This window comes from Scomber scombrus, chromosome 14 (assembly GCF_963691925.1).
Source record: "Scomber scombrus chromosome 14, fScoSco1.1, whole genome shotgun sequence".
In the NCBI taxonomy this organism is placed as follows: domain Eukaryota; kingdom Metazoa; phylum Chordata; class Actinopteri; order Scombriformes; family Scombridae; genus Scomber; species Scomber scombrus.
This window is the reverse complement of record NC_084983.1, coordinates 26,130,424-26,150,837: the sequence shown is the minus strand read 5'-3', so window position 1 is coordinate 26,150,837 and position 20,414 is coordinate 26,130,424. Positions and strand designations below refer to the sequence as shown.

Below are 20,414 nucleotides of genomic sequence, written 5' to 3'. Positions count from 1 at the left end.
CTTGCCTACAAGATGTGTGAGATCCCAAACCTACACTCACGCAGCAGCAGCAACTCCATGTCCACCCACTCACACACACATACACACGCGCACACATACATTTTCGTCTAAACAGAGACAGATATTGTGAACCTGTATATACTCAGAAACTTTGAATATGTGTGTATGAGTCAGGGAGGGAGAATCGTGTGTCTGAGTATGTGTGTTTCGGAGCATGTACTCTCTCAGTGACATGTGTTCCTCAGTCACCAGGGCCAATTAAATGGCTCCGGCAAAAATTGACTTACTTGAGATGGCATGACAAGATTATTCCTGTGATTTCATTACATTTGTTGAGCATCTGTGGCAAAGTGTACATAGATGGGCTGTCCTTTTGCAAAGTCATATGCCGTCTCTGACAGTGACTCACACAAAAAACTTCTGAACATTATGCCAAAGCCATATGCTGAATGTAATTAATGTGCAATGCCAGCTGTAGGTGTGTGTGTGTGTGTGTGTGTGTGTATGTGTGTGTGCAAGTGTGTACAGTCATTTGGGCATGTGTGCATGTCTTGTGCGAGGTGGGGTAGGGTGGGGGGGGGGGGGGTTTGCGAGAGTTAGTTAGTGCATCTGTTTGCTTGAGTTCAACATGGGGATCAGTGGAGTTTTCAGTGTGGATCACAGCAATGCATATATGCATATAGTGTACATGTATATTTATGAGTCACACTGTACCACGCTACCATGTGTGCTACACATACACACTAATTAAAATGAAGTAGGAGTTTCCTTGAAAGCATACAGTATGACTCAAAATCAGACATAACTGTGGAGGTAACTCCCTTCAAACTCATTGACCTGCTCGGGGACATTACAAACTCATGCTGTGCAATCAATTTCCATTTACTATATTTCACAAGGATAATGCACTTGTATCAATACTACTAAGTAGTCCCGGCCGCATATATAAAAAACAAACACTCAAAACCTGAAACTAACCACCTGCAAAGTCTGTTGTTCAAGCCAGCAACAATTGTGTCTAGATGTCTGTTGTATTAGAAAACTTGTGGATCATCTTGTTCCCTGGTAGACTCGTCTATATGATTCCAAGTAGCAGCGCCAAAGTACTAACAAACTTCAAAAAATTGTGAACCTATCCGTTAACAAGCCTGAAGAGGTTAAGAGATGGTTGTGCATGGATGAAATATGGGTTTTGGTCTTTGATTAATGTATTTTATAAAAGTTTCATTGAATGAGGTCATGAATGCAGTCTGGTACAATCTGTGTTACATTCTGCCTCGGACGCCTTTCTTTAATATTCTCTGTTTTCTGTTTTTGGCTCCTCTGCGTTGACATATCACTCCGTGTACTCTATCTCATATTTGTCTTTTTCGCTCATTCCTCCCCTGTCACTCTATCTCTTTTTGTGAATTATACATTAAAACCAGTTGAAATGGATGTACTCCAAACATCTAGTGCCAGCAAATATGCGTCACAACAAGCCTCTGGCCTCCGTCTCTCTTTCTCTTTGTCTTTGTGTCTGTCTGTCCTACACGCACACACACACACACACACACACACACACACACACACACACACACACACACACACACACGCACACACACACACACACTCATACACACATACACCGTCTTTCATTTCTGTCTTTCACTAATGGAGATGTGGATCCCATTTCAGTTGTCTCACTCTCATCTCCCTGACATTTGCCTTCTCTTTTATTTGTTACCCACTTTTTTTCAACCCCATCATTTTCATTCTGCTCCATCCTCTACCTCAATGTCCCACTCTTGTCTCCACCTTTCTCTGCTGACTGTATTCCCCCATCTGTTCTCCTCCTCCTCCTCCTCCTCCTCCTCCTCCTCCTCCACCCCAGTCATCTCTAAAAGTCATATCCTCCCACCTCGCAGTGTCCCAGTGGGGAGAGACAGAGTGAGATAGACAGGAAGACAAAAGGAGAGAGAGAAAATGAGATGGAGGCAGTAGAGATCGAGATGTGATTGGGCTGGAGAAACCCCCTGGTGTTAGAAATTCACCTGCAAAAACTCCCTGCTTCCCCCGCGTTTCTCATCTGTATTCACAGTCTCACCTCCTGTTCTCTCCTCTCCTCCTGCATCATGCCTCCTCACCCCTCTTTCTCGCTTCCTCTTCCTCTCTGTCTCCCTCCTTCCCTCCCTCACTGCCTCCTAGCCTCCCCCTCTCTGTCCTTCTGTGTCTCTTATCATCCTGCATTGCTCCACCTGCACTGTGGTGCAGCACTGACAATCAGAACTCTGCACACACACACACACACACACACACACAGGCACGCATGGAGGTACACAAGCGCACACACACACAGGGAGACACACGCCCACCACTTCCGGCAGCCCCCCTCCTCCCTCCCTCCTTTCCACTGCAGACACGAAACATTCTACAACCCCTGGTGTGCCACAGCTTCATCAAGAGACAACTGCTCGCACTTCATCAAAACAGCCTCCTGCATGCGCGCTTGGTGTGTCATTGTTTGTGCAAAGTCAAAATAATTGTACTGGCAAAACAAAACCCAAAGGGAAGAGTTCATGATAGGAATAAGAGAACTATAATGATTAGAAAATGACATATAATGATAATCATCATCAACACCATCTTAATTTAACATTGTGTAGTCTTTTTGTGTGCCATACATAAAATATAAAATAAATTAATAAGACAGTAATTGACAACAGCATACCATAAAAGTAAAAAGAAATTATGTGTCACGCTTTATAACACTTTGAAATTAACGAAAATGTTTTAAAAAAATAATTAAATCTGTAAAATTGTGTAATTAGCTCAGTTTTTGCTTCATTTATGCTTTTGGGGGGTTATACTGTAATAGCTAAATTAAATGCAAGTGACTTATTATACTATGAGAAGTAATCTACACACACACACACACACACACACACAAACACACACACACACACACGTACAAGTAGTGTATGTGTAGACCTTCCTGATTACTATGCCAAAGAAGTGAGCCAAGCACCTTGGATGAATAATTTAGCAACATGATGAAGGAAGAAGACGAGGTCTGGCTTTGGATGAAGAATCAAGTGTAGGAGATTTATAGGAAGGACAAGAGACTCTGGCCCTTTAATTTGGTGTTGCTAGGGAAATGAAGCTGTTTACTCTACCATCAGCCACACAGATGATGTCTGCATGAACTCTCCTTGTACCCCCCCCCCCTCCCCCCCACCAATATCTGAATGCACGCGCGTGCACATATACAAACACACACTATCCAGTTCTTCAGTGTGTGTTTCTGTCGTTTCTTTGTGCAGTTCCACAGTCTCACTCAACACCTCCTCATGCAACTTGTCAGTTCACTTGAAAGTCACGAGTAGAAGGCGGAGGAGAAATGATGAGAGGGAGCTGTTGCACTACATTAATATAAATGACTGTGATGGAAAATAAGTTGATGGGAGAAAGTTTGCTCTTGTCCCAATCTAAACAGTTGGACAATAGGACAGTTGATCTAAAATTAAGAATAAATGAACAATCCTGACACCTAGTGGATATTATATGAAACTGCGCACAGTGTGTATGTATGTAGGATATGTCTGTTTCTTTATATAATGTGGAGACCTTTAAGCCCCCTTCCCCCAAGCCTCATATTTAGGTCAAGGCCTACGTACGAATTACATAACTACATGTTTTGGAATGACATAATATTTGTTCAATTGTGGCAGAAAAATGTGTAGAAAAATGATAGCGTTGATGAGTATGTGAACCATTGTTGCCAGCAACCATGATTTTAATAGAAATGGCAGTAAGAGTGGTACAGTAACAACTATTTAACCTAAAGAAAAATGGAGAAATGGAGAGTGATTAAGCACATCTAGTAAAATGTTGAGGTACTTGTAGGCTACCTTACTTGAGTATTTACACATTTGGTACTTTAACTCCACTACATTTCAGATGGGAATATTGTAGGTCTACTTTTTTCTCCACTACATTTATCTGACAGCTTTGCATATCAATATTTTGGTGCAATGTTTAACACTGTCAAATCGCAGCAAGAAGGTTCTAGCTGCCTCTCACCCAGTGATGGCTGGGATTGACTCCTACACCCCCCTGACCCTCTAGACGTCTAAGTGGTATATGAATGAGTATTCCTACTGAAAGTACAATTGGCTGATAATACGTTTGTATTCTACTTTACTTAAAGGATAGGTTCACAATTGTTGAAGTCTGTCTTGAAACAACAGTCAGGTGCCCAAAGGAAAATTGAAACAGATTTGACTCACAGTAATCCTCCTTGCTGTTCATACTGACCACGAGAATCACTTATCACTTCCAAACACACGTGCAATTTATGTGATGGGGGACAAAAGCTACGCTAAACTTGTTTTGGGCAAAATGTGTTGAAAGGTTTATCTGAAGATAGTATGAGGCTTCAACTGTCTGAGTGGATATCTTCAACAGTTACAGCTGTAGTTAAAAAAGTGTTTGTGTCTTAATGGACAGTGTTTTAATGCCCAGCTGCAGTGGCTGGACTGTAACAAAAAGAGGTACTTAAAGATCAACTTGAATAGACTAAGTTGGACGACTGGAGTCTCAAATCAACTTTTAAATGCTTTTTTTGTGCACAAAATGAGGGCTGTGGATTTTGTCCCCCACCATTTACACTGAAAGTGCAAAATGAAATGATCTGTATGAACAAGGGGAATGATTACAGCAAGAAAAACATGTGTCAGTGTTCTTTTGGGCACTTGACTGTTTTAAGTCAGACTTGAAACATTGTGAACCTATTTTAAGTAAAATCATGAATGCGCAGCGATGGGGAGTAACTAGTAACATGTAATGGTGTTATATATTTTAATTAAAAAATAAATGTAACTGTAATAATCCATTACAGTTACTGAGAAAAATGTGTAATTAAATTACAGTAACTAATGAAAATGTTGATTACAAAGGGGATTACATCTGAAGTCAGACCTTTACAATTTGGCTCGGGAGGATAGTTTTTTGCTCTTTTAAAAAAATATTTAACATGTTACAGAATAAATTTATTGCTGTTTTTAATTCTTTGAAAACAATCTTTTTTTTTTTAATGCATTGTAAATAAATCATGACGTTGGCTTATTTGGAGCACACATGGGCTTTAATGGTGTCACAGTACCAGTTCAAAACACCTGAGTTTATATTTTAGTGGGTTTAATTGGTACACGTATCCTAACAGTTGAACAAATTTGAAAAGAAAATTAGAAAAGTAATCAAATGTAATAAGTTACATTACTTTGACTAAGTAATTGAAATAGTAACATTAATCATTACATTTTAAATAGGGTAACTAGTGATCTATAATCGATAACATTTCCAAAATAACCTTCCTAACCCTGTGTACTACATTACCCATCGGCCTTTGCTGCAGCGTCACTTGGTGAATGTTTGACCTAACTGGGCCACCATACTTGTTGTGTTTGTGTTAGTGAAAACAAAGATGGCGACCGAGCTGGACAGAGTGCGAATCTCAGCTGCGGAGCTCCGAGCTGAAGCGTCGAATATAGACAATATTTCGGACTCTCAGAAAGGTGAGACGAAGCCAGACAGATATTTTGGAGTGGTACGATCGTGACAATGTCGATAAATTGAAGCGAAGAAGTATGTGAAGTTATCTCAAAGTAGCCTGCGGACTTGCTAAGTTTATAACAAGCTATTGTTGTTAGCTAGCTGGTCCCGCGCGGTCCGTTTTAAACGCCCCCTTCAAACAAAAACGACACTAGATTATGTTTTTTCACGATTTAAAACAGTTCTTTAAAAATCCTCACACGGTATGTTGTACTGACTGAGCATTTTAAGCACATTAGTAGGAGAAGATGTCGTTTATCTGTGGCTGTAACGTTAAGCTGTGTTGCGACGTTACGACTCGCGAGCTCAACTGGTCGCTGAACACTGAAGCTCATATACATGTTCCGCCTAAGAAAACAAAAGTGTTATTTGAAACCTCCTTCATCGAAAGTGTCGTGTGTCAAAACAGTGGCGTTGTAGGTTTATTAGCGGTTAAAGCCTACTTCCCACAACTCAACCAGCGGAGTGCTCGCTGACAGCTGTTTGTGTTTGAATGACAACAGGCAACTTTTTCACTGGTTATTGGTTATCAGCGCGTGACTGTGTGTACAGTTACATCTGTCTCCCAAACTATGCTCATATTCAGAACATATAAAAATGAAGACATCTTAAAGGCTTTAAACAGGAACTGCAAAATTGAACTTTACGTTATCCTAGAAACGCACAAAATCTGATAAATGTAAATATGTCCATCGCTGTTTTTTTGTTATAGGCTCAAGGTGACGTACTTAATTGTCTCGTTTTGTCCAGATCAACAGTTTAAAAGCCAAATATATTTCGTTTATTATTAGTGAAGACTAAAGCAGCCAGAACATATTAATTCCTATCATAACCCAACATTTGAATGAGAGGCTGTAAACTGAGAATGTTGGCATTTCTGCTTAAAAAATGACCAAAAAAGAAAACCAATTAGAAAATAATTGTTGATTTATTTATTTTTTTGTCAACCAATTGCAACTCTATATTCTACTTACATAACATATTGCCTGTGTAGCCAAAGCCTGATGTTTATTCTGTGACATAACTCTCTAGTATTCTTCAAAACCTTTGAAAAACACATCAGTGATTTTAAATCTGAGATTTTGATTTGTTTAATCCCACACACTCTATTCTGCTGACATGCATACACACAAGCACCAAATACTTGATCACAACTGAAAACAACAAATTCACAATTTACTCCTATTAAAGTCATTTTTGCTTGAAACTTTTGAGCCCCTTTTAGATATGTATGCTATGTATTTGTGACCATTTTTTAAAGATTTACATGTAACTGAAAATTACATGGCTTAGGGCTGGATGTCACAGATATGGTAGGGAGGCTGGATAGTACAGAAAGACCATCTAAGACATTGTTGGATCTGACTTGTCATTGGATTTGTTGACAAAGAGAAATTCAGAATATGCCAACCTTGTCCTTGGAGTTACATGCTCCATTTTATTGCGTTGAGGACTAACTTTCTTTATCTCAATTTATTTTTTTCTTTGTGTGTTTATTCTTTCAGTGGAAGAGCATCAGGAGCATCATACACCCAAGCAGCACAAGAAGCGTGAAGGAAAGCATCCCGATATGCAGCGCTACCATCCGGCGCCTGGACAAGGGCGGCATCACCATGACAACGAGGAGGGAGCAACTGGTCAAAGTGAAGACTGTGGTCCCTTGGCCTCTGATTCACATGACCAGGATCACATGTCAAAATCAAAGGATGACTCTGATACAGTTTTGGAGAGACATGGGTGCACAGATGGTGGGATGAGTGGCAACAAAAGGGATGAAGACAGAATGAGAGGTGATGGTAGTAACACTCAGAACTGTAAGAAGGACACCAACCCACATGCTAAAGCAGAAGTAAATCAGGATAAGGACTTTGTTGAAAATGGCAGAGAAAATCAGGAACCTTCTGGAGCTGCAAAGACGACAAAGAAAGCCCGCAAACCAGACCGAGAGTTTTATCAACCTGGTAGCCGGAGAAGCACCCAAGGAAAGGACTGTGGAGGTGGAAGAGAGCAGGATAAGCCTCCTCCCAGGAAGACTGACCAGAAAATGGATCCAGAGTCCCAGTGTAGTACAGAGGAAAGAGAGAGGAAGCAAAAAACACCTTTACAGAAGCAGGGAGGGAAAGACAAAGAGGTGAAAGGCATTCAGGAAAATGTCAAATTGGCTAAATCCAGCGAGACAAAAATAAAACAAGGAAACCGAGATGTTGAAAAACCTCCATTACCCGTGGATGCTACAGTGGAGAAACTTACTGGCAAAGTAGAAAAGCTCAGCGTTAAAGAAAGGGGACAAGTGGGAGCTGAAGGCCAAGATGGTGAAGAAGCAAGTTGCCGGAGAGGAGAAACAACTGATAAGGGGAGGAGAGGCCAAGGGGTTGGAACAAAAGAGGAGGAAGAAAAGGTAGAGAAGAAAAGGGAAAAGGGAAACCAGAGGAGAAGAGGAGGGGAGAGGGAAAAAGAGAGGAATCATCAGGATTCCAGAAGAGGAGAAGATGAAGTAAGTGGTGGAGGAAAGAGTGAGCGGGGGAAAGCTGAGAAGGAAAGAGACAGGAGAGCAGCAGATACCAATAGGGATAACAAACCAGCTAAGACAGGAGAGACACACCAAAGCAAAGGAAGAGAGAATCGCAGAGAAAGAGAGAGCAGAAGAGGAGACAACAACAACAACAACCGGTCCAGAGATGTTGAAAAAGATGCTAAGACAGAAAGAAACGTAGACAGGGCTGTAGAAAGAAGTGATAGAAACAAATCCAATGCAAACATCACAACTCCAACCTCAAAGCGCTATTCCAAATCAGATATTAGACGCTCAAGGAATCGAACTTACAGCAGTAGCTCAGCCAGCAGTGTGACCAGCCTGGACGGTCCTGGACTAGGCAAGAATGCGGAGGGCTCCAAATGGTTACACTTGGAGCCGAGACAGAATAACAGAGAGGGGATGGCTAACAGTGGAGAGGGACGAAGAAGACATTTACAGAGCTGGACAACCAACGGGGAATCCTCTACAGAATCACTGGAAGGAAGTGAAATGAGTGACATAGCAGAGGACAGACGGAGGAGAAGGACAGGTAGAGAGGAAGAGCTGAGTGCAGAGAAGCGGAGGGAAGAAAGGAACAGACCAAAAGGAAACAAAAGTGGAGGTCGTGGAATCCTGAGGGTTTCTCTTGAGAAACAGGCAGCTCCCTCAACGCATAGTGAAGATGCACAACATCGCAAGCAAGGCTTGGTTCCTCGGGGCAGAGGTGGGGGTATCCTGGTGCTTCCAGCTCGCACTGACATCACTAATTCACCTGAGGTCGGGCAACGGCTTTTTGGTGGGATTAGGGGAGGAGCAGCTTGCAGGAGTAGAGGAGGCAGGGGTGGAGGAGTGAGACGACTTTGGGATCCAAACAACCCTGACCAGAAACCGGCCTTAACCCGGACCCCGTCATCACAGCACTCAGCTCTGCAACAGCCTATATATCTTCAGTCAGGCGCTGGATATGGACAGCTTCACTTTCTGGACACTGACGATGAGGTATCAGGCAGTCCTCCAGTCCAACAAGGTGAGCATTTCCGATCTCAGCAGCAGCAGGCTGCTGCAATGGCCTACTACAAGTTCCAAAACTCTGACAACCCCTACTGCTACCCCATGGCCACCAGCAACCCACACAATCCCAGCACCACCACCAACCAGCGCTATCCGTATCCTTATCACATGGGGCCCTACCAAATGGCTCCGCCTAACGGAGTATACCCAGGCCCTGCTGTGGGTCAGTTCTATAGGGGAGCAGGTTATTCCCAGCCAGGTGCTGGAGGTGGTTTGCCATTTGAAGAGGCGGAGCAACAAGCAAGAGGGGACCTGGGGAGGATGCTGAGGGCTGCAGATGCCCAAGAGCTCCAGCTCAGTAACCTGCTGTCCAGGGACAGAGTGAGTGCTGATGGACTGGATCGCATGGCCCAGCTCAGGTGAGGATTTAGAGAAAGATGTGTTACAGTGGGAAGAGAAAAAGTAGATATTAAAAAGAAATGTCACTTATTTATGTTTTTATTTTTTAGAGCTGACCTTTTGGGGCTATATGAGCAGGTCATCCTGACAGACATCGAACTATCAGACTCCCAGAATGTGGATCAGGCTTTGTGGAAGCATGTCTTTTACCAAGTCATAGAACGTTTCCGGCAGCTACTCAAAGACCCCACCTTTGATAACACCCCTCATATCAGGAACATGCTGCTCACGCTGCTTGATGAGGTAAGGAATGTGTGAGACATTTGGACAGGGTTACATGAAGCATAGATAAAATCTATTAAATGTATTCTTCACTATCAAGTCAATTGTCCATTGTGATAACTGTCTGTGTTTTACAGGGTGCTCTATTCTTTGATGCGCTGCTCCAGAAGCTGCAAACAGTTTACCAGTTTAAACTAGAGGATTATATGGATGGCATTGCTATCAGGGCTCGGCCATTACGCAAAACGGTACGGCCAAACTCCTTTCAGTCTGAGTGTGTGTATATATATATTCTCATGTGCTCAAGGACTTATCCAATGATGTATCTTAATAAATTGATTCTGAATTGGGAGGCAATTAACAGATCTCAACTGAAAAGTGTGTCATACACAACATATACGGTTTATACCTGCAAAACTAATGATTTTCCCATCAGCCTCCACTCAATTAAAAGATGTTAGCACGCTAACATGCTAAACTAAGATGGTGAACATAGTAAACAGTCTACTAAACATCAGCATGTTAGCATTGTCATTGTGAGCATGAAAGAATGCTGACATCAGCATTTAGTTAAAAGCACTGCTGTGTCTGTACAGCCTCACAGAGATGCTAGCATGGCTGTAAACTCGTGGTCTTGTAATATAGTAGTAGTAAAATGTTGTATCTGTAATTATGTCACAATTATGTCCTATCTGAACATTGCATTTAGTGAATTTTAAAGTTTTTTCTTGTGTTTTTTTCCCCTCTTCTCAGGTAAAGTATGCACTTATCAGTGCTCAGCGCTGTATGATTTGTCAAGGAGATATAGCCCGTTACCGAGAACAAGCCAGTGACTCTGCCAACTATGGCAAGGCCCGCAGGTAGGCCGTTACCTGAGCATGCTCTGTGTACTGTGAAATTTCTTACACACATTCAAGAGCACAGGATGTGTATTGGTATAAAACATTCACTGAGTCAGCAGGCCACCAGTGTCAAAATCTGAATGAGTGATCGGGAATTAGGACAAGCCTTTTCACAATTGGACAATTTTTACACCTGTTTCAGTTCTCTTAGAAATTATTATTTTTTTGCTCATTTTGAAAGTTTCAATCCCATCAGCTTTCATGACACTTCTTTAATTTTAAAATGTATTCTGATTGTTTTCCCTGAAAAATGCCTGCGAAAGACATGAAACTGTGTACCAGAATAGAGAAAATGTCCTCCTAGCTGTATATGAATGAGCAATTGCAAATCATACAATTTAAAGAATAAGGTGAAAATGAAATATTCTTCTGCGTCTTTGATGGTATCTCTGACATATTTCCCTTTTTATTTCTTAGCTGGTACCTAAAAGCCCAGCAGATTGCCCCCAAAAATGGACGACCATATAACCAGTTGGCCTTGCTGGCAGTCTATACTGTAAGTGATAAGTTGTCTATGTATGGGTGGAAAGTTTGATGTTTGGTATTAAAATTGGATTGCATTGTCCTAGCATAGACATACATACAACAGTATTTTGGTTGTCTGTGTGTCCTTATTAGGAGAATTTCTGCCTCTTACTCACTTGGTGCTTTTCTCACTTACAGAAGCGGAAGTTGGATGCTGTGTATTATTACATGCGCAGCTTGGCAGCCTCTAACCCCATCCTGACTGCAAAGGAAAGCCTGATGAGTCTGTTTGAGGAAGCTAAGCGCAAGGTCACACCCTCACTTTGGTCGTTAACTTGTGCCGGATGATTGCCATTTTCCCTTCTGACGTCACACAGCCTTGGCTTTGAAAATAACTGAAATGAATGAAAGTGATGTTTAGGGATATTAACTATTGATTGAAACACAAGTATTTTGACTGATATAATCTCAAAACATTATTGAGAACAGAACTTTGTACACTGTAGGGCTGCATGAGTATTGTATTATTGTGATTTAGAACATTTTACCAAGCATATCACAAAGTCCTTGAGCTTATATTGATGTGTTTTTTTTATAAATACAGATGTAATGATGTAATATGTTAAAGCAATAATTTGCATAACTGATTAATTATGATATATTATTATAATATATTAATGATTTACTATAACATGGTGTTTATGCTGAGACATTATGCAGCACAAGTGCCTCTTGTTTACAAAGTTTGATTCTGTTCTTGCAGAGAGAGCAGCTCGAGCGAAAGGGGACACAGGAGCGTGAAGGAGGCTCCAGGGGTCCAGCTGTAAGGGGACGAGTAAGAGGGGAGGAGGGAGCACGTATGGAGATTTGGATTCGTCCCAGCGGACAAGCAGCAACCCTGTCCTCTCAGAGAGGAGGCAGTGAGTCCAGCAGAGACTCTGAACAGGATGGAGGGCTTAGCAGTCTCAGTGCTAGTGATGTAAGATCCCTTTTTTTCTTTATCTCTCTCATTTAAACGCAAACATAAACACACATTCAGTCCTGTGCATCCTTATACCTTTACATGTATGCGCTCAATGACACTGGTCTATGTGTGCACCAAGGTATTATTGATGTTAGTGCTTTAAACAAACAGGGACACTGGCTAGTTTAATTTCCTTTTCTCATTTATTCCCTTTGCCGTCATTTCATTTTTGCTTGTTCAGTGCCAGGCATTCATATCTGTTTACATTAGTTTTGTTGTCATTTCTGTTCCCGTGTTGAAATATGTTTTGAACCCCCTCTTTACTCAGTCTCTTTTGTTGTTTGGCTGTGCCCATTTGAGTTTGTTCCTGTTTTGCTTGTAATGATTCACCATCTTTTTTAGCGATGAACATACAGTGCTGTATAGTAGTCCCAGTAATTATACTAATAGTAGCTTTAAATATCCCGAAAAATGCTGGAAGTAGCTTTGTGCTATTTCCATTTTACTTTCTCTACTTTTTTGACACATTTTTTTCTGCAATGTGCTCTGCCTCTGCTCACTAATCATCAGTGTCTCCTGACGGAAGTGTTTTGTTCCAATCTGTATGTGCATCTAATTGGCGAGCTTCTGAGCCCTTTCAGTCTACTTCCTGCCACCCCTGTTGTTCTCCCATTCAAAACCCCAGGTGCATTTAAGTGGTGATGTCACCAGCGCTGTGCTGTGCTGTAGGGTTTGTAGTTAAATAAAATTGTTTTAACCCTAGTTAGTAACCCTTTTGTTCTGTTGGCCTTCTCTTTTTTTCTACAGCTAAATAAGAGATTCATTCTGAGTTTCCTGCATGCGCATGGAAAGCTCTTCACTAAAGTGGGGTGAGTAATATTCATGTTTCCTAGCTCTTACTTTAAGGACAGAATGGGTCAGTCTGCTGTTTTTATGAATATGTGTCTTTACTGTACAGCATGGAATCCTTCCCCGGGATGGCGAGCCGTGTTCTGCAGGAGTTCAGGACACTGCTCCAGCATGGTCCTTCTCTGCTGGGTAGCACACACATGCTGCAGATCATCACCATCAACATGTTCACCATACACAATGCCCACAGCAGAGGTAAAGCTGCACACACAGCATTATTATCATAATCAAACCACAAATCTGCTAAATTAATGCAAATGCATGACTGGTAAAGACCTTATTTTGTTTTTATGCAGGTGATTAGCATGGATTTTAGGGGGTTGTAAAATATGTATAACACTTAATTAAAATTAAAATGTGCTAATTTGTCATCTTGTTTGAAGTGGGGTCACAGACAGGTCATTGGTAATGTTGATACAAGAATATATTGTGGAAGTTCTGTTTCTGATTCTTGTCTCTTTGTCAGGTGAAGAAGGAGAAGTGCGGTCTGTTTTACAAGAGCAAAGCACCGCCCTGGGTCTCGGCATGTTTGCACTATTGGTGCAGCGCTGCACAGAGCTGCTCAAAGATATTCCTGCAGGTACACATATACACACACATATAGACACAGGGAGGTGATGCGTATATATATATATATGTATGTTTTTTTGTTTGATAAGCACATTGCATGGACATTTATTTCAATTGTTGACATTTTAAAAACTCTTTGTCTTTCTCAGAACCAGTAGCCATGACAGATGGAGAGGAGGAAGGTAAAGGAGAGGAGCACGAGGGTATGGTGAAGGTCTCTGCCTTCCCATTGGACCTAAGAGAACTACTCCCAAGCATCAAGGTCTGGTCTGACTGGATGTTGGGTCAACCAGACCAGTGGAACCCACCACCCTGCAGTATAGAGTGAGTGCTTTGAACTGCTACCTGTTTTTACTATCTGATGGTTCTGCTCATGGTGTCAACTGGTGCTTTCAGTCAAACTATATACCCAAACTCTCTTCAGACAGTAGCTCTTTAAAATACTCATTCCTCACCATCACTTACTTACTTTGTGTACGAAGTTGCAGCCCTGACGTTTGGCAGTGCCTGGCTGACCTGTGTAACCTCCTGGCACGGGTGGACCATGAGGAGGTGCTGCTGTACAAAGTGGACAGCGATGAAGTCGAGGGAGACGAAGAGTTGACTGTACTGCAGTTGAAGGAGGACAGGCTGCTGGCAGGCTTTGTGCCCCTGCTGGCAGCACCCCAGGAGCCCTGTTACATAGACAAACACACTGAAATGGTGAGCAGAAAGTACAACTGTACAGCCCTGGTACATGCTTGTTCTCCTTTTAGAATTACTGGTTACTCTTCCATCCCAGTCAGAGTGACATATTATACTATACACTACATGTACTCTTAATGGTCCTCTTCCTGGTCTCATGCACATATACCCCCATCCTCTTTCCTCAGGCAATAGCAGCAGATTGTAAGAGAGTGACAGTGCTGAAGTACTTTCTGGAGGCTTTGTGTGGACAGGAAGAGCCTCTGCTGGCCTTTAAGGGAGGCAAATACATCTCTGTGGCAACTTCTCCATCTAACCACTCAATGGATACAAGGAGCAAGCAGGATTCTCTAACAGAGAAAGAGGTGACAGTCTTTCTTGTACTTTCCTCCCCACTTAGTTCCTTCTTCTCTTTTCATATCTCCTTGTGCTTCTTTCTTTCTAAACTTGATCGACTCATTATGTATGCATGCATTATGTAAAAACTAATAAATTCATTCAATGCAGTTCATCAGTGGCTGCAAGAGGAAGCCTATATTTTGATTATGTGTCTTATCCTTGTCTGTTTTTTGCAGGCTGATGATGTCATAGTGGAAGCAGAGTCGTCACTATCCGCATCAGAAGAAGAAGAGGACGTTGAGGCAGGAGACAGCGAGAATGATATCAGACAGCTGAAGGCACGACGCCACGTCCTCACCAACAAACTGGCACAGCAGCAGAAGCGCAGGGATAAGATACAGGTAAAACACACATAGTTGTTCTATAGGTACCACAGGTGTTCAGTGATGTCTTTCCCATAGATCTAAATGCAGATGTAACTTTAGTCTCCATTTCTATTGAAACAACAGCCAGGTAAACAGCTTTTCTGACTGGACCTCCTGCAATCTGTGCCCCAACAATGAACACTCTTTAAAAGAAGGTTCATAGATCTTTTCTAGTTGTCATCTTGATATAAAATCTGAATCAGCTGGGCCTGAGCATGAGTAGATGTCAGTTGCTTAATTTTAGTTGTTGCTCTCATCCAACCATAGACTATATATAAAATGGACGTAACATCCGTGACGTCACCCATTGGTTTGTGGACTGCTGCTTGGAATCGAATAGTTTCGGATCTGGGCAGCGCCATCTTGAAAATTTCTGGTGCATGCCGGGTAAAAAAACAAACAGGGATTCTACTTATATGGGCATCAGGAGGAGCATGAGGCGCCCTCCTGAACCTGTGAACCAATCAACCTGTCAATCACGACGTAGCCACGCCCTAATGCATACCCTGCTTTATCGTCAAATATAAAATCAGGGAGGCCAAAATTTCACAAATGAACATCATACTGCATTGAAGAAGGCTTTAAACTAGCGATTGAGACCATAAACACATTTTGAAAACGTTTACTGAGGTTAGAAATCAAGTGAGAAGTTGGTGAATTCTCCATTGACTTGTATAGAGACGGAAGTCCTTTTGACACCAAAACGGTCGCCCCCTGGTGGCCTTTTGATAGAATGCAGTTTTAAGTTACTTCCTCGTTGTCCTCAGTTCAGAGGACCGGAACTCCCCGCCTGATCTTAACAAGAAAGTTTTCCAGGCACAATATAAGAAAATGCAACAGCAAGGAAGGACGCTTTGAAAAATCTTTACTGTATTGACTAAATCATTTTTTAAAAACAGCATGTTTCGACTACTGTTGGTCTTTGTCGTTGCTTTTGTTTGAAGCACCCCCGTTTCATTATATAGAGCTACCAGTTGTCTCTTTTCATAGTACATTAAGTATCAATTAAATAGGGCATACATATAAAACATTTCATGGTAGAATTGAATTTCACATTAAATTTAATCTGTGTGTGTGTGTTCGTCTGTTCGTGTTCCAGGCGGTGTTGCAGACAGGCGGGCAGCTGGAGCTGGAAGTGAGGCCGCTCTTTTTGGTTCCAGATACCAATGGATTCATTGATCATTTGGGGGGACTGAAGAAGCTCCTATGTGGAACATACATAATAGTTGTGCCACTCATCGGTAAGACTGAAAGACATAAGATATAGAACAAGGACGACTTAGAAAAAATATAAGCATCTATTAGCCCATGGTGATATAGACAGAAACTTAAATCTCTTCAAACTTTAGGATGATCCATTCAGATTAATTTAATGTGTTTTTCTGCTGTAGGATCACAGTCTGTAGTTAGTGGGTTAGGGTGATGTTAAGTGTTTAAACTGATAATAGCCTGTCTGCATGGTATTTAGTGCAAAAACAGAAAATCTGTGATGTAATGTGTGCTCTCTTTCTCTCAGTGATTACAGAGTTAGATGGCTTGGCTAAAGGCCAGGACAACTTTGGCGGAGGACTGGGATCAGGTGGCCGCAGCACAGGCAGTCGCAGCAACTACAATGTTAGTGTGACCCATGTGCGGGCCGTGCAGGAAAAGGCCCGGTTGGCAGTGGCTTTCCTAGAGAAAGGGTTTGAATCCAGGGAACCGTGCCTCAGAGCTCTTACAAGCAGAGGAAATCAGCTCGAGTCCATTGCCTTCCGCAGTGAAGACACTTCCGGACAACAGGTGAGTTTGCTTCTTTTTCTTTTATTTCATTAGCTTTGGGTAATTTGGGTTCAGATTGTGGCTAGCTGAAGTTGAAAATGAAGGAGAGAACATTATTACTTTAATTAAATGTTGATACTGTTTTCAGTGACTTAGTTTTTGTTCTTTCTCAGGGTAACAATGATGATGTGATTCTGTCCTGCTGTCTCCACTACTGCAAAGACAAAGCAAAGGATTTCATGCCTGATCAGAGAAGTATGTAATACCTATACTCTGTCATTGTCCATTTATTGTACCTTACATATAAACACTTTATTTTCATTATATGGTCTTCTGAGTTTACCTCTAACTCCTCTTTGGCTTCAACTCCCTCCAACACACACACAGATGGAACAGTGAGGCTGCAAAGAGAGGTGGTACTCCTTACAGATGACCGTAACCTGCGCGTTAAAGCTCTGACACGCAACGTCCCAGTGCGAGACATCCCTGCTTTCCTTAGCTGGGCCAAAGTGGGCTGAAGCAGGCTAAGCTGAAACCAAAGGAACCCAACTGCTGAAGCCTGCTTGCCAGTCAGCCAGGAGAGAAGACACACTTAAGCAGAGGAAGAGGAGGAGGAGGAGAAAACAGGGGGAGAGGAAATGATAAAGAAAGCGAAAAAAACCACTTCTTACGAAATACGAGCAGAGTGGTGAGAGCAGGGTGGTTTCAGTGAGCTTTTTTCCCCCCTCTTGTGATGAAGTGTGTGTGTGAATGTGTGTGTTAAGATCAGTGAGCTTCCCCAGAAAGAGACAGGGGGACTTGACAAAAGTCTCTGGAAGGCTGGACTGGAGGGGAGGAAGGAAGGATGGAGTGATTTAATTTCAATTGTCTGGTCCAGCCTTGAGCCTCCGCGCCTAGTTAGTGAGTGCACTCTGCAAGCTGTATTAAAATTTGAGGCTGATGATAGAATGAGCCACAGAGAGGGAGAGTGTTTATGGTCATCTAATTGATTAAAGGCAGCTGTAATGAAAGCCACAACTGGCAATTCCACACTTCTCCGAGGGCCCAGTCTTACAGACCGCTGCGACGTCTGCAGCAGAGTAGGCGGAGAGAAGCACAGCTGGAGGATCTTTGTCAGTAGTGCCTGATTGTAGTGAGGGAAACCAAAAAGCCCCCTTTACACAACATCAGCGCCTCCAGTCAATCATATGCAGGTATTGTATTTCCTGGAAACCAAGGAAATGCTTCCTACTAACTTGGGTTGTTCCTCCAGCTTGACGCAAACATTAAGTTTGGGTATTGGAAAAAGCTGATTTTAAAACATTAACAACTCAAATATCATTTATTTTATTAAATATTAATATTCATTTGTTTTTGTTTTTGAGCTCATACTTAAAAGGTTTTCTTTCCATCCTGGAAGCCATCTCATATTTTGTAGAGAGATCATAAGTAAGATTAAGATGAAGATAATAAGTATCTGCAGGTTTTCCCAATAACAAGATGAAACATAATTTACTGAGACCATCCCACATTGAATTTTGAGTTTGAACCAGATCTGGGTTCAAATGTACTAAGAAAATAATTATTCATATAGCAAACATAGCAGGATGACTCAGATGGTCTGTGGAGAGTCTTCAGTTTCATGAGATTGTTGTCTTATAGGTGAAATTCCACCCTTTTGCCAATTAAAATAAAGCCATTTGGACAGCCATGTTGTTAGGAGATACTTTGGTCCTTCGTCGGGACTTTGCAGATACTTCATCAATTTCTGCTGGTGAATAATTCATTTAATATTCTGTTCTCATCTCAACACTTTCATATAAGTTCTTTGTGCTTTTCAGTTCATAACACCACAGCAGTTTCCCTTTTTATTATTATTTTGTAAAATCGCTAACACCTGTTTTCCTCTTCAGTTTGTCTTTTTTTTCACATATTCAAGGTCACATGTTCACATTTTCTTATTTCAAATACTTTTTTTTTTTTTTTTTTTTTTTTTTTAAATATAACTTTTACAAATTACAGCCTGTAAAATTAGCATTAAGTTCATGCGACACCTTAAGGACACATCAACAAACATTTAACACATATGTAGTATTTGTGTTTGTGTGTTCGCTTGCTCTACGTTGCTTTGTGGTAGTCTCAGGAGATTCGAAGTCATGTCCGAAGTGTTTCTGTGTGCATTTGAAACCGCTGGATGCTCAATGTAGTCAATCTGTTGAATTGTATCAAGCACCATTCATCAATCAATTCATCGATCGGTTTGATCACATTGATTTAAAAGAATACTGTATGTAGATGTATCTACTCTTTCTATTTGTTCTGTACCTTTTCAGCCCGGCTTGTACAACTCTCACCAGCAGCTTATGTTTTTTTGTATTTGTGTGAACCATCACAAAGGTTTATTATTGAGTTTTAATTTCTTTTTCCAGCCCTTGTGTTGGTTCTTCTGTAGCGTTTCAGTGCAGTCTACTGTGTTAAACGTGGCGCTGCTGCAGTGATTTAGTGTCAGGGCAAATGTAGTAAAATACATAATCAACTTTACACAAATGACTTTTTCATTGTCCATCATTAAAAATGTTTTGAAGGCATCGTTTCACCTCATTGTTGTGCAAATGAAGGATGTGATATTGTAAAGAAGTGTCCTTTTTTTACTGCAATCACTGCAGAGACTTTTGCTGTGTTGTTATAGTAGAAAAGGCACAGGTGTTACAACTGGCAGGTCAACATGTTTTGAATTCATATTCACATTAGATTTTAGATATTTGAAGGTTCACCATCTTATGTTTATGCGTATATCACTAAATTAAAGATTGGATTAGAATAGATATTTAGTAAGAGAGTCAAAATAGTTAGAAATGAATTGCTGAGCACTTCATATATGCAATGTTGACTAAATAAAACCTAATGGGCCCATTCATAAACCCAGATTAAATCATTACAAGAAACAACAAAGCATATATATATATAACATCATCTACAGAAAGATGCATCTGAGTCACTAACATACAAAAACCTTTACACGTATGCCATCATGTGGTAACTGAAGATGACAGGTGGGAGTGATGGAAATGAGCCAGTTTAGAGTTTTCAGTAAACTGGGAATGGACAACCATACTGTTAATGACTATGGGGACATAAGTGAAAATACGAAATGACACATTATAGACCATAATCATCATCTATACATGCCTCAAAAGACTGAATTGTTCTGTTTCAGTCCTGATATTCTGTACCTAAGGCTGATGTATGTTTAACTTTAATATAATTGGCATTAGTGATGTAAGATAAATGCTTGGAGACTTACTAATATTCACTGTTACATGATAAAAACTACATCCTCAGAAAGCTTGAGTTGCACATCTGCTCAGGCTTAGTTTGAATAAACCCCAATATCTATGTAGAATTTGTGTGTTTACATTATACATGCAAGTGCTTGCGTGCATGTGTGTGTGCGTGTGTGTGTGTGTGTGTGCAGCAGGGACAGAAAGTTCTACACCCTATCCATCCATATCATTTGCTTCAGTATACTTTCTGTGCCTGGATACAGACCACACAGGCAGGACCTGACTCCCATCATCATCATGACAACAGGGCTGCCGAGCAACCAATCAAAGCCCTCC

The 20,414-nt window shown here is 41.3% G+C and overlaps 1 protein-coding gene across 1 annotated transcript; it reads left to right on the top strand.

Moving 5' to 3' along the window:
- The first annotated feature begins 5,457 nt into the window (after positions 1 to 5,457).
- On the top strand, positions 5,458 to 19,380 carry smg6 (SMG6 nonsense mediated mRNA decay factor). The gene is made up of 19 exons (XM_062433273.1): positions 5,458 to 5,555; positions 7,098 to 9,537; positions 9,628 to 9,820; positions 9,937 to 10,047; positions 10,553 to 10,659; positions 11,119 to 11,197; positions 11,365 to 11,475; positions 11,930 to 12,145; positions 12,938 to 12,999; positions 13,089 to 13,234; positions 13,506 to 13,619; positions 13,759 to 13,933; positions 14,092 to 14,311; positions 14,482 to 14,658; positions 14,869 to 15,033; positions 16,157 to 16,298; positions 16,574 to 16,836; positions 16,989 to 17,070; positions 17,203 to 19,380. The coding sequence occupies exons 1-19, from the start codon at positions 5,465 to 5,467 to the stop codon at positions 17,331 to 17,333; spliced, it is 5,025 nt and encodes a 1,674-aa protein (XP_062289257.1). The 5' UTR covers positions 5,458 to 5,464; the 3' UTR covers positions 17,334 to 19,380.
- The last annotated feature ends 1,034 nt before the right edge of the window (positions 19,381 to 20,414 follow it).